The 12,797-nt window shown below is 39.3% G+C and overlaps 1 protein-coding gene across 1 annotated transcript in view; it reads left to right on the top strand.

Moving 5' to 3' along the window:
- The window catches only part of LOC112630390 (POTE ankyrin domain family member A-like), a 46,000-nt gene extending 33,982 nt beyond the window's left edge, over positions 1-12,018 (top strand). The window contains 1 exon segment of the mRNA XM_025394630.1: positions 11,600-12,018. Within this exon segment, the coding sequence (XP_025250415.1) occupies positions 11,600-11,639 (40 nt within the window). The 3' untranslated portion in view covers positions 11,640-12,018.
- The last annotated feature ends 779 nt before the right edge of the window (positions 12,019-12,797 follow it).

The following is a 12,797-nucleotide window of genomic DNA, read 5'->3' as shown; positions in this document are numbered from 1 at the left end:
AACTGGAACAAAGATGACTCTTGCTCTGCTTTAGCAAAGAGACTCAAAGACATTTTGCCCCTGCCCTAGAAATCTGTGAAACTTTGAACTTGAGAGAGATGATTTCAGGTATCTGGTGGAAAAAATTTCTAAGCAGCAAAGCATTCCAACTGGTGACCTGGTTGATTCTGAAAGCATTCAGTTTTATGCATTCACAAAGAGATAGTTTTAAGTTGGAACTTATGTTTAAAAAGGAAGCAGAACATAAATTTGGAAAATTTGTAGTCTGACCATGGGGTAGAAAAGAAAAACAGCCCATTATATGGGGAGGAATGCAAGCTGGCCTGGGGAAAGTGTCTCCAGGGCACGTCAGAGATCTTCATGGCATCCACCCCCATCATAGGCCTGGAGGCCTAGAAGGAACAAATGGTTTCATGGGTTGGGCCCAGGGCCCTGCTACTGTGTGCAGCCTCAGGACTTGGTGCCCTGTGTTCAGCTGCTACAGGTACAGCTGTGACTAAAAAGGGCCAAGGTGCAGCTTAGCCTTTATGAATTACCTGGTCTTTGGTATTTGTTTTTAGCAGTGTGAAAGTGGACTAATATACTCTCCCTCAGGACATTTTCCTGACTTAACCTTTCATGTTATATGTGCCACAGCTATTTTCAAAACTTCATTTAAAGGCAAACATTATTATAGTGAATAATAGAAACAGAAATGTAGCCCAACTACAATTATGATTTTCATGTTTAATAGTCATTGCCTGTATTCAGTGGACTCCAGCTTTTTAATGTAGCATTCAAATGTAGCATAGCATTCATCTATTCTTAGCTTCCAGGTATTTTACACTTTTCCTTTCAAGTTTCTGATAAGCATCTAGACTTCATGTGCTTAATCTTTGTGCTCACGCTCTGTTTTCTGACTAGAATGGTTTTCTTAATGTTTTTTCCCAGTTGGGCTCCTCTTATATTTTGCCTCTTCTCTAAAGCCTTCCCTGTGCTAAAATATAACTTTTTATATATCAACTTTTATATAACACATTGTATTATAATTGAATATTACCTTGTTTTTGAAGCAGGGAATGCACATTTCCTTTTATGTTGTTTGCACTTCATAACCATTTTTTAAATTAATGAATTGAGATGGAAAAGAGTTGGAGTTTTACAAAATTCTTATTTTTTGTTCATTGTCAATACAGTTATTGAAAAACATTGACTTTTTATAGAGTTTTAAAAATAGTGGTTTTGCTTTGCATGTGAAGAAAGTAAAGAAACCTGAAAATAAAAAGCAGACCTCAAAATAATCTGTGATTACCCCGTTTGCAAAGGTCAATTTACTAACTCATGGTCTGCTACAAATAAATGATGACAGCAGTTTATGTGAAATAGATGAGGATGAAAGAAGGTAAAATGTATGTCTTATATAAAAAATCTCTGGGAATACCCCATCAAAAAGTGGGCAAAGAATATGAACAGACACTTCTCAAAGGAAGACATTTACATGGCCAACAAACATATGAAAAAAAGCTCATTATCACTGGTCATTAGAGAAATGCAAATCAAAACCACAATGAGATACCATCTCACAACAGTTAGAATGGTGATCATTAAAAAGTCAGGAAACAACAGATGCTAGAGAGGATGTGGAGAAATAGGAACGCTTTTACACTGTTGGTGGGAGTGTAAATTTGTTGAATCATTGTGGAAGACAGTGTGGCAACTCCTCAAGGATCTAGAACCAGAAATACCATTTGACCCAGCAATCCCATTACATGGTAAATACCCAAAATACTATAAATCATTCTACTGTAAAGACACATGCACACTTATGTTTATTGCAGCACTATTTACAATAGCAGACTTGGAACCAACCCAAATGCCCATCAATGATAGACTAAATCAAGAAATTGTGGCACATATACACCATAGAGTACTGTGCAGCCACAAAAAAGGATGAGTTCATGTCCTTTCCAGGGACATGGAGGCAGCTGGAAACATCATTGTCAGCAAACTAACACAGGAATGGAAAACCAAACCGAACACTGCATATTCTCACTCATAAGTGGGAGTTGAACCATAACACATGGACACAGGGAAGGGAACTTCACACACTGGGGTCTGTCGGGCAAGGGGAGGGATAACAGGAAAAATACTTAATGCATGCGGGACTTAAAACCTAGATGACGGGTTGATAGGTGCAACAAATCACCATGGCACATGTATACCTATGTAACAAACCTGCACGTTCTCTACGTGTATCTCAGAATTTAAAAAAAAAAAGGTAGGCTGGGCTCAATGGCTCATGCCTGTAATCCCAGCACTTTGGTAGCCCGAGGCAGGCAGATCACCTGAGGTTGGGCGTTTGAGACCAGCCTGACCAATATGGTGAAACCCCGTCTCTACTAAAAATACAAAATTTGCCAGACATGGTGGCACATGCCTGTAATCCCAGCTACTTGGGAGGCTGAGGCAGGAGAATTGCTTGAACCTGGGTGATGGAGGTTGTAGTGAGCCAAGATCGCACCATTACACTCCAGCCTGGGTAAGAAGAGTGAAACTTCATCTAAAAAAAAAAAAAAAAAAAAAGAAAAAAATCTCCGGGAAGGAATGTTAACACTGATTACTTTCTTTTTGGAAATAGAATAATATAGTCTCTCAAAGCTGGAGAGTACTCAACTATATCAATGCTGTTGAAAGATTGATTACAATAAGTATTAGTGACTTTGACTAGGAGCAGTTTCAATAAACGGTAGCCATGGAACTCTGTAGTAGATGAACGTAGACAACTCTTGAGAGAAACTTTACCGGGAAAGGCAATAGAGAAATGGGCAGTAACTGAAAAAGAATGTGGGATTTTAGGGAGTTTTCTCTCTTTTTGTATTTCAGAACAGAAATTTTTAGAGTATTATTATTATTTTGTTTTGCTTTTGGGAGTGATCCATAATAGAAGAACATGTTTATGAAATGTAATTTTGTTTACATGGTTGCATGTCTAAGCATTAGACAGCTTGATTCATTATCTTTTATGGGTGTTTAGCAAACTAATTGTCCTTAGAACTTCTATTCATGTATAGTTTTGTTTTGTTTTGTTTTCTGAGACAGAGTCTTGCACTGTCACTCAGGCTGGAGTGCAGTGGTGCGATCTTGGCTCACTGCAACTTCTGCCTCCCAGGTTCAAGCAGTTCTCCTGCCTCAGCCTCCCAAGTGGCTGGGACTACAGGCGTGTGCCACCATGCCTGGCTAATTTTTGTATTTTTAGTAGAGACGGGGTTTCACTACGTAGACCAGGCTGGTCTTGAACTCCTGACCTCAGGTGATCCACCCGCCTTGGCCTCCCAAAGTGCTAGGATTATAGGGGTGAGCCACCACACCTGGCCTATTCATGTATAGTTTTATGATTAGAGTTTTTTTTTTCAGAATTGGTTCAGAAGTGTAACATGTTACTGTAACTGAATGTGTAGATGATGACCTAAAACTTGAACTATCATACACAGATTTTAAAAAATAATTATAATAAAAATCCACACACTTAGGCCATGATGAATAGAACTTAAATATTTCATTATAATTGTACATGTTGCAGTACCTTTGACAGAAGCCACGATTTGCTGAGGTACTTATTCTAAAATATCAGGTGTATCAACTTCATAGTTGTTTAGATTCTGGGGAATAGGGAAGGATTTTGTTCATGAACTTGAGAAAAGCAAACTATTGACAAATCATTGCAGATTATTACTTCAGGATTGTAAAGTTCGAAAGCATCAAAACTGTGTTTCCCTGGGCCAACAGTGTCATCAGCATGTATTGTGTGCCCAACAAGTATTTGTTGAATGCATGAATAAACAGTTGAAGAGATGCATGAATGCCACTGATGAATTTCTTTTAAAAAATAAATTTTTAGTGTTTTGAAAGTAGTAGTTTCCAAACTTGCCTCTGTATAAAGTCTTTTTAGTTTTTTAAAAGTGTAAGATTCAGAATTATTAGTTATAATTACAGCCAAAAATGTAATGATAATATGATTCATCTGAGATAATATAAGACTATCATATCTCTTAAAAACACTTGGAAATAAATATTACCTTCACAGGATATTGCAAAACACATGTTTTGGAGGCAGAATTATTGGGTTTCAATGTTGTGTAGACTACTGATCAGCTCTGTGGGCTGGGGAAATTGATATGGCCTTTCCATGCCTAGTTTCTCCCTTTATAGAATCTCTAATATGTTACCTACCTCACAGAATTGTTATGATAATTAAAATCAGCTTGACAAATGCACAGTGTTTAGAATGATGCATAGTGCCTGAAAAATAAGTCCTGAAAAGCTAATATTATCATTAAAAAGGGTTCCCCTCATATAAGAATGTAAGTAATACATTCCAAATAGGTTTTAGTGTCAGTAGAAGCTTGTTTTTATTGTAAAGGACAACAATGAGAAGTCCTGGTATATTTATTTCTTTTTATTATACTTTAAGTTCTAGGGTACATGTGCACAACGTGCAGGTTTGTTACATATGTATACATGTGCCATGTTGGTGTGCTGCACCCATTAACTCGTCATTTACATTAGGTATATCTCCTAATGCTATCCCTCCCCCCTACCCCTCCCCACAATAGGACCCAGTGTGTGATATTCCCCTTCCTGTGTCCTAGTGATCTCATTGTTCAATTCCCACCTATGAGTGAGAACATGTGGTATTTGGTTTTCTGTTCTTGCAGTAGTTTGCTGAGAATGATGGTTTCCAGCTGCATCCGTGTCCCTACAAAGGACACGAATTCATCCATTTTTTCTTTTAATTTTAATTTTAATTTTTATTTATTTTATTTTACTATTATTATTATTATAATTATACTTTAAGTTCTAGGGTGCATGTGCATAACGTGCAGGTTTGTTACATATGTATACTTGTGCCATGTTGGTGTGCTGCACCCATCAACTCGTCATTTACATCAGGTGTAACTCCCAATGCAATCCCTCCCCCTTCCCCCCTCCCCATGAGAGGCCCCAGTGTGTGATGTTCCCCTTCCCGAGTCCAAGTGATCTCATTGTTCAGTTCCCACCTATGAGTGAGAACATCTGTTCTTGCGATAGTTTGCTGAGAATGATGGTTTCCAGCTGCATCCATGTCCCTAAAAGGACACAAACTCATCCTTTTTTATGGCTGCATAGTATTCCATGGTGTATATGTGCCACATTTTCTTAATCCAGTCTGTCACTGATGGACATTTGGGTTGATTCCAAGTCTTTGCTATTGTGAATAGTGCTGCAATAAACATACATGTGCATGTGTCTTTATGGCAGCATGATTTATAATCCTTCGGGTATATACCCAGTAATGCGATGGCTGGGTCAAATGGTATTTCTAGTTCTAGATCCTTGAGGAATAGCCACACTGTTTTCCACAATGGTTGAACTAGTTTATAATCCCACCAACAGTGTAAAAGTGTTCCTATTTCTCCACATCCTCTCCAGCACCTGTTGTTTCCTGATTATTTAATGATTGCCATTCTAACTGGTGTGAGATGGTATCTCATTGTGGTTTTGATTTGCATTTCTCTGATGGCCAGTGATGATGAGCATTTTTTCATGTGTCTGTTGGCTGTATGAATGTCTTCTTTTGAGAAATGTCTGTTCATATCCTTTGCCCACTTTTTGATGGGGTTGTTTGCTTTTTTGTTGTAAATTTGTTTGAGTTCTTTGTAGGTTCTGGATATTAGCCCTTTGTCAGATGAGTAGATTGCAAATATTTTCTCCCATTCTGTAGGTTGCCTGTTCACTCTGATGGTAGTTTCTTTTGCTGTGCAGAAGCTCTTTAGTTTAATTAGATCCCATTTGCCAATTTTGGCTTTTGTTGTCGTTGCTTTTGGTGTTTTAGACATGAAGTCCTTGCCCATGCCTATGTGCTGAATGGTATTCCCTAGGTTTTCTTCTAGGGTTTTTATGGTTTTAGGTTTAACCTTTAAGTCTCTAATCCATCTTGAATTAATTTCTGTATCAGGAGTAAGGGAAGATCCACTTTCAGCTTTCTACTTATGGCTAGCCAATTTTCCCAGCACCATTTATTAAATAGGGAATCCTTTCCCCATTTCTTGTTTTTGTCAGGTTTGTCAAAGATCAGATGGCTGTATATATGTGGTATTATTTCTGAGGGCTCTGTTCTGTTCTATTCGCCAATATCTCTGTTTTGGTACCAGTACCATGCTGTTTTGGTTGCTGTAGCCTTGTAGTATAGTTTGAAGTGAGGTAGCATGATGCCTCCAGCTTTGCTTTTTTGGCTTAGGATTTTCTTGGCAATACGGGGTCTTTTTTGGTTCCATACGAACTTTAAAGCAGTTTTTTCCAATTCTGTGAAGAAACTCATTGGTAGCTTAATGGGGATGGCATTGAATCTATAAATTACTTTGGGCAGTATGGCCATTTTCACAATATTGATTCTTCCTATCCATGAGCGTGGTATGTTCTTCCATTTGTTTGTGTCCTCTTGTATTTCACTGAGCAGTGGTTTGTAGTTCTCCTTGAAGAGGTTCTTTACATCCCTTGTAAGTTGGATTCCTAGGTATTTTATTCTCTTTGAAGCAATTGTGAATGGAAGTTCATTCATGATTTGGCTCACTGTTTATCTGTTACTGGTGTATATGAATGCTTGTGATTTTTCCACATTGATTTTGTATCCTGAGACTTTGCTGAAGTTGCTTATCAACTTAAGGAAATTTTGGGCTGAGACAATGGGGTTTTCTAAGTATATAATCATGTCATCTGCAAACAGGGACAATTTGACTTCTTCCTTTCCTAACTGAATACCCTTTATTTCTTTCTCTTGCCTGATTGCCTTAGCCAGAATTTCCAACACTATGTTGAATAGGAGTGGTGAGAGAGGGCATCCTTGTCTTGTGCCAGTTTTCAAAGGGAAGTCTTCCAGTTTTTGCCCATTCGGGATGATATTGGCTGTGGGTTTATCATAAATAGCTCTTATTATTTTGAGATACATTCCATCAATACCGAATTTATTGAGCGTTTTTAGCATGAAGGGCTGTTGAATTTTGTCAAAGGCCTTTTCTGCATCTATTGAGATAATCATGTGGTTTTTGTCTTTGGTTCTGTTTATATGCTGGATTACATTTTTTGATTTGTGTGTGTTGAACCAGCCTTGCATCCCAGGGATGAAGCCCACTTGATCATCATGGTGGATGAGCATTTTTATGTGCTGCTGGATTTGGTTTGCCAGTATTTTATTGAGGATTTTTGCATCAATGTTCATCAGGGATATTGGTCTAAAATTCTCTTTCTTTGTTGTATCTCTGCCAGGCTTTGGTATCAGGATGGTGTTGGCCTCATAAAATGAGTTAGGGAGGATTCCCTCTTTTTCTATTGATTGGAATAGTTTCAGAGGGAATGGTACCAACTTCTCCTTGTACCTCTGGTAGAATTCGGCTGTGAATCCATCTGGTCTTGGACTTTTTTTGGTTGGTAGGCTATTAATTATTGCCTCAATTTCAGAGCCTGCTATTGGTCTATTCAGGGATTCAACTTCTTCCTGGTTTAGTCTTGGGAGAGTGTAAGCGTCCAGGAAATTATCCATTTCTTCTGGCTTTTCTAGTTTATTTGCGTAGAGGTGTTTATAGTATTCTGTGATGGTAGTTTGTATTTCTGTGGGGTTGGTGGTGATACCCCCTTTATCATTTTTGATTGCATCTATTTGATTCTTCTCTCTTTTATTCTTTATTAGTCTTGCTAGTGGTCTATCAATTTTGCTGATCTTTTCAAAAAACCAGCTCCTGGATTCATTGATTTTTTGGAGGGTTTTTTGTATCTCTATCTCCTTCAGTTCTGCTCTGATCTTATTTATTTCTTGCCTTCTGCTAGCTTTTGAATGTGTTTGCTCTTGCTTCTCTAGTTCTTTTAATTGTGATGTTAGAGTGTCAATTTTTAGATCCTTCTAGCTTTCTCTTGTGGGCATTTAGTGCTATAAATTTCCCTCTACACACTGCTTTAAATGTGTCCCAGAGATTCTGGTATGTTGTATCTTTGTTCTCATTGGCTTCAAAGAACATCTTTATTTCTGCCTTCATTTCGTTGTGTACCCAGTAGTCATTCAGGAGCAGGCTGTTCAATTTCCATGTAGTTGAGCAGTGTTGATTGAGTTTCTTAGTCCTAAGTTCTAGTTTGATTGCACTGTGGTCTGAGAGACAGTTTGTTATAATTTCTATTCTTGTACATTTGCTGAGGAGTGCTTTACTTCCAATTATGTGGTCAATTTTGGAATCAGTGCGATGTGGTGCTGAGAAGGATGTATATTCTGTTGATTTGGGGTGGAGAGTTCTGTAGATGTCTTTTAGGTCTACTTGGTGCAGAGTTGAGTTCAATTCCTGGATATCCTTGTTAACTTTCTGTCTCGTTCATCTGTCTAATGTTGACAGTGGGGTGTTGAAGTCTCCCATTATTATTGTGTGGGAATCTAAGTCTCTTTGTAAGTCTCTAGGGACATGCTTTATGAATCTGGGTGCTCCTGTGTTGGGTGCATATATATTTAGGATAGTTAGCTCTTCCTGTTGAATTGATCCCTTTACCATTATGTAGTGGCCTTCTTTGTCTCTTTTGATCTTTGATGGTTTAAAGTCTGTTTTATCAGAGACTAGGATTGCAACCCCTGCTTTTTTTTGTTTTCCATTTGCTTGGTAGATCTTCCTGCATCCCTTTATTTTGAGCCTATGTATGTCTCTGCGTGTGAGATGGGTCTCCTGAATACAGCAAACTGATGGGTCTTGACTCTTTATCCAGTTTGCCAGTCTGTGTCTTTTTTTTTTTTTTTTTTTGTTTTTTTTGAGACGGAGTCTCTCTCTGTTGCCCAGGCTGGAGTGCAGTGGCTGGATCTCAGCTCACTGCAAGCTCCGCCTCCCGGGTTTACGCCATTCTCCTGTCTCAGCCTCCTGAGTAGCTGGGATTACAGGTGCCTACCACCTCGCCTGGCTAGTTTTTTGTATTTTTAGTAGAGATGGGGTTTCACTGTGTTAGCCAGGATGATCTCGATCTCCTGACCTTGTGATCCGCCCATCTCGGACTCCCAAAGTGCTGGTATTACAGGCTTGAACCACTGTGCCTGGCCAAGTCTGTGTCTTTTAATTGGACCATTTAGTCCATTTACATTTAAGGTTAATATTGTTTTGTGTGAACTTGATCCTGCCATTATGATATTAGTTGGTTATTTTGCTCGTTAGTTGATGCAGTTTCTTCCCAGCATCGATGGACTTTACATGTTGGCATGTTTTTGCAATGGCTGGTACCTGTTATTCCTTTCCATGTTTATTCCTTCCTTCAGGATCTCTTGTAGGGCAGGCCTTGTGGTGACAAAATCTCTAAGCATTTGCTTGTCTGTAAAGGATTTTATTTCTGCTTCACTTACAAAACTTAGTTTGGCTGCATATGAAATTCTGGATTGAAAATTCTTTTCTTAAAAATGTTGAATATTGGCCCCCACTCTCTTCTGGCTTGGAGAGTTTCTACTGAGAGGTCTGCTGTTAGTCTGATGGGCTTCCCCTTTTGGGTAACCTGACCTTTCTCTCTGGCTGTCCTTAACATTTTTTCCTTCATTTCAACTTTGGTGAATCTGACAATTATGTGTCTTGGATGTGCTCTTCTCGAGGAGTATCTTTGTGATGTTCTCTGTATTTCCTGAATTTGAATGTTGGCCTGCCTTAGTAGGTTGGGGATGTTCTCCTGGTTGATATCCTGCAGAGTGTTTTCTAACTTGGTTCCATTTTCCCTGTCACTTTCAGGCACACCAATCAGATGTAGATTTGGTCTTTTCACATAATCCCATATTTCCTGGAGGCTTTGTTCATTTCTTTTTACTCTTTTTTAATCTACGCTTCTCTTCTTGCTTCATTTCATCCATTAGATCTTCAATCTCTGATACTCTTTCTTCCAGTTGATTGAGTTGGTTACTGACGCTTGTGCATTTGCCACGTAGTTCTCATGTTATGGTTTTCATCTCTATCAGTTCTTTTAAGGACTTCTCTACATTTGTTATTCTAGTTAGCCATTCATGAAATCTTTTTGCAAGGTTTTTAGTTTCTTCGCACTGATTACATAGTTTCTCCTTTAGCTCTGAGAAGTTTGATTGACTGAAGCCTTCTCTCAACTTGTCAAAGTCATTCTCCATCCAGCTTTGTTCCGTTGCTGGCAATGAGCTGCGTTCCTTTGGAGGGGGAGATACACTCTGATTTTTTGAATTTCCAGCTTTTCTGCACTGCTTTTTCCCCATCTTTGTGGTTTTATCTGCCTTTGGTCTTTGATGATGGTTATGTACTGATGGGGTTTTGGTGTGGGTGTCCTTCCTGTTTGTTAGTTTTCCTTCTAACAGTCCGGACCCTCAGCTGCAGGTCTTTTGGAGTTTGCTTGAGGTCCACTCCAGACCCTGTTTGCCTGGGTATCAGCAGTGGAGGCTGCGGAAGATAGAATATTGCTGAACAGCGAGTGTTGCTGTCTGATTCTTGCTCTGGAAGCCTCGTCTCAGGGGTGTACCCAGCCCTGTGAGGTGTGAGGTCTTGGTCTGCACCTAGTGGTGGATGTCTCCCAGTTAGGGTACTCAGGGGTCAGTGACCCACTTGAGTAGGCAGTCTGTCCATTGTCAGATCTCAACCTCCGTGCTGGGAGATCCATTGCTCTCTTCAAAGCTGTCAGACAGGGACATTTACCTCTGCCGAGGTTTCTGCTGCTTTTTGTTTAGCTATGCCCTGTCCCCAGATGTGGAATCTACAGAGGCAGGCAGGCCTCCTTGAGCTGTGGTGGGCTCCACCCAATTTAAGCTTACCAGTGGCTTTGTTTACCTACTTAAGCCTCAGCAATGGCAGGCGCCCCTCCCCCAGCCTCGCTGCCACCTTGCAGTTAGATCTCAGACTGCTATGCTAGAAATGAGGGAAGCTCTGTGGGCATGGGACCCCCAGGCCAGGTTTGGGATATAATCTCCTGGTGTGCTGTTTGCTAAGACCCTTGGTAAAGCGCAGTATTAGGGTGGGAGTTACCTGATTTTCCAGGTGTTGTGTGTCTCACTTTCCTTTGGCTAGGAAAAGGGATTCCCTTCCCCCTTGCACTTCCCAGGTGAGGTCATGCCTCGCCCTGCTTCAGCTCCCGCTGGTCGGGCTGCACCCACGGACCAGCAGCAACTGTCTGACATGCCCCAGTGAGATCAACCTGGTACCTCAGTTGAAAATGCAGAAATCACCCATCTTCTGTGTTGCTCATGCTGGGAACTGGAGGCTGGAGCTGTTCCTATTTGGCCATCTTGGGTGCGCCCCCTGGTATATTTATTTCTATCATGTAATACAAGTAATGTGTTTTTCCTTTTGCCTTGACTGTCAGAAAGCTTGATCTACATCTATTTCTTTGTAATGATATTATTACCATATTTTGTCTCCCTTAATGTTACTCTTTCTGTTTATAGTTTAATTCCCCTTGTGGAAAATAATTATATTTACATAACCTGTTAAAAATGACCTGAACACTTAACAAAAAGAAGAAATAACTTATAAATGCATTGATTTTATATAATAAAAATAATAGTTTTGGACATTCTTTGTATTTTATGTGTTTACTATTTGTCTAAAAGGAATTGTTTTTTTTTCAGGCCTGAAAAGAAATTTAATGAAAAGAACAAGGTATTGTAAAATTAAATTATCTAAAACATTGCTGTTAAGAAAAAAACACATTATAAAAGGTACAGTGAGAATCTTTTGTTATAAAGACATTTAGTTAGAAAGAAAGGACTTGGACGGGCATGATGTTTCACGCCTGTAATCCCAGCACTTTGGGAGACCCAGGCAGGCGGATCACAAGGTCAGGAGTTTGAGACCAGCCTGGACAACATGGTGAAATCCTGTCTTTACTAAAAATACAAAAATTAACCGGGCGTGGTGGCATATGCTTGTAATCCCAGCTACTCGGGAGGCTGAGGGAGGAGAATTGCTTGAACTTGGGAAGTGGAGGTTATAGTGAGCTGAGATGGCGCTATTGCACTCCAGCTTGGGTAACAGAGTGAGACTCTGTCTCAAAGAAAAAAAAAAAGGAAAAGAAAAGGGCTTAGGGAAAGAAAAAGGGGCTTAAGAAAGAGTCGCCATTTATAACGGAACCCTTTTAATAAAAATCTGTTGTTTTAAGAAGTGCCTGTGATTTTGTTCATATAAAAAGATGAATAAATGCCACTTTTGTACATCTACTATATTCTGTAAATATTTTGAGGGCATTTGAAGCAGTATTATTTATCTTACAGGTCAAAAGCGAAATACATTCAGTGGATGACCTGGATGACATAACGTGGCCATCTGAAATAGCCTCAGAAGATTATGATTTGCTTTACCCTAATTATGAGACTTTTATGTTGCTCGCTGAACAACTCAAAATGGATTTTAATGGTAGGACCATTGCATAAGTAGAATGAGTTTTTATGTATCCTACAGTAATATTCACACACATTGCTTAGCCTAAGTTGCACTATAGAACACTGATGTGTTATAGTGTTGCTTATTTCAGAAATATGTTTAACGTTAAAATAGACTGAGAAATAATGTATATTGTATACCAAAGAGCTATGATAACTCCACTGTACCTTTCTCAGTATGAAGGGCAGTACCAGCCTTTTTGTTAACTCTGCTTCTCTTGTATGCCTTCTTCCCAGATCAGGTTACCGTTCTCTCGCACTCGGAATACTGCAATAACCTTAGAACTGTTTTTCCCACTACCCCACTTCCTGAGACCATGGTCTACTCTGAAACTATAATTATTAATTTTTAAAAATTCAGATCTCTTGTTGTCTCTTGCTTATAACT

This window comes from Theropithecus gelada, chromosome 8 (assembly GCF_003255815.1).
Source record: "Theropithecus gelada isolate Dixy chromosome 8, Tgel_1.0, whole genome shotgun sequence".
Lineage (NCBI taxonomy): Eukaryota > Metazoa > Chordata > Mammalia > Primates > Cercopithecidae > Theropithecus > Theropithecus gelada.
Note: the sequence above shows the minus strand (reverse complement) of the source record. Positions and strands in the feature narration are given on the sequence as shown.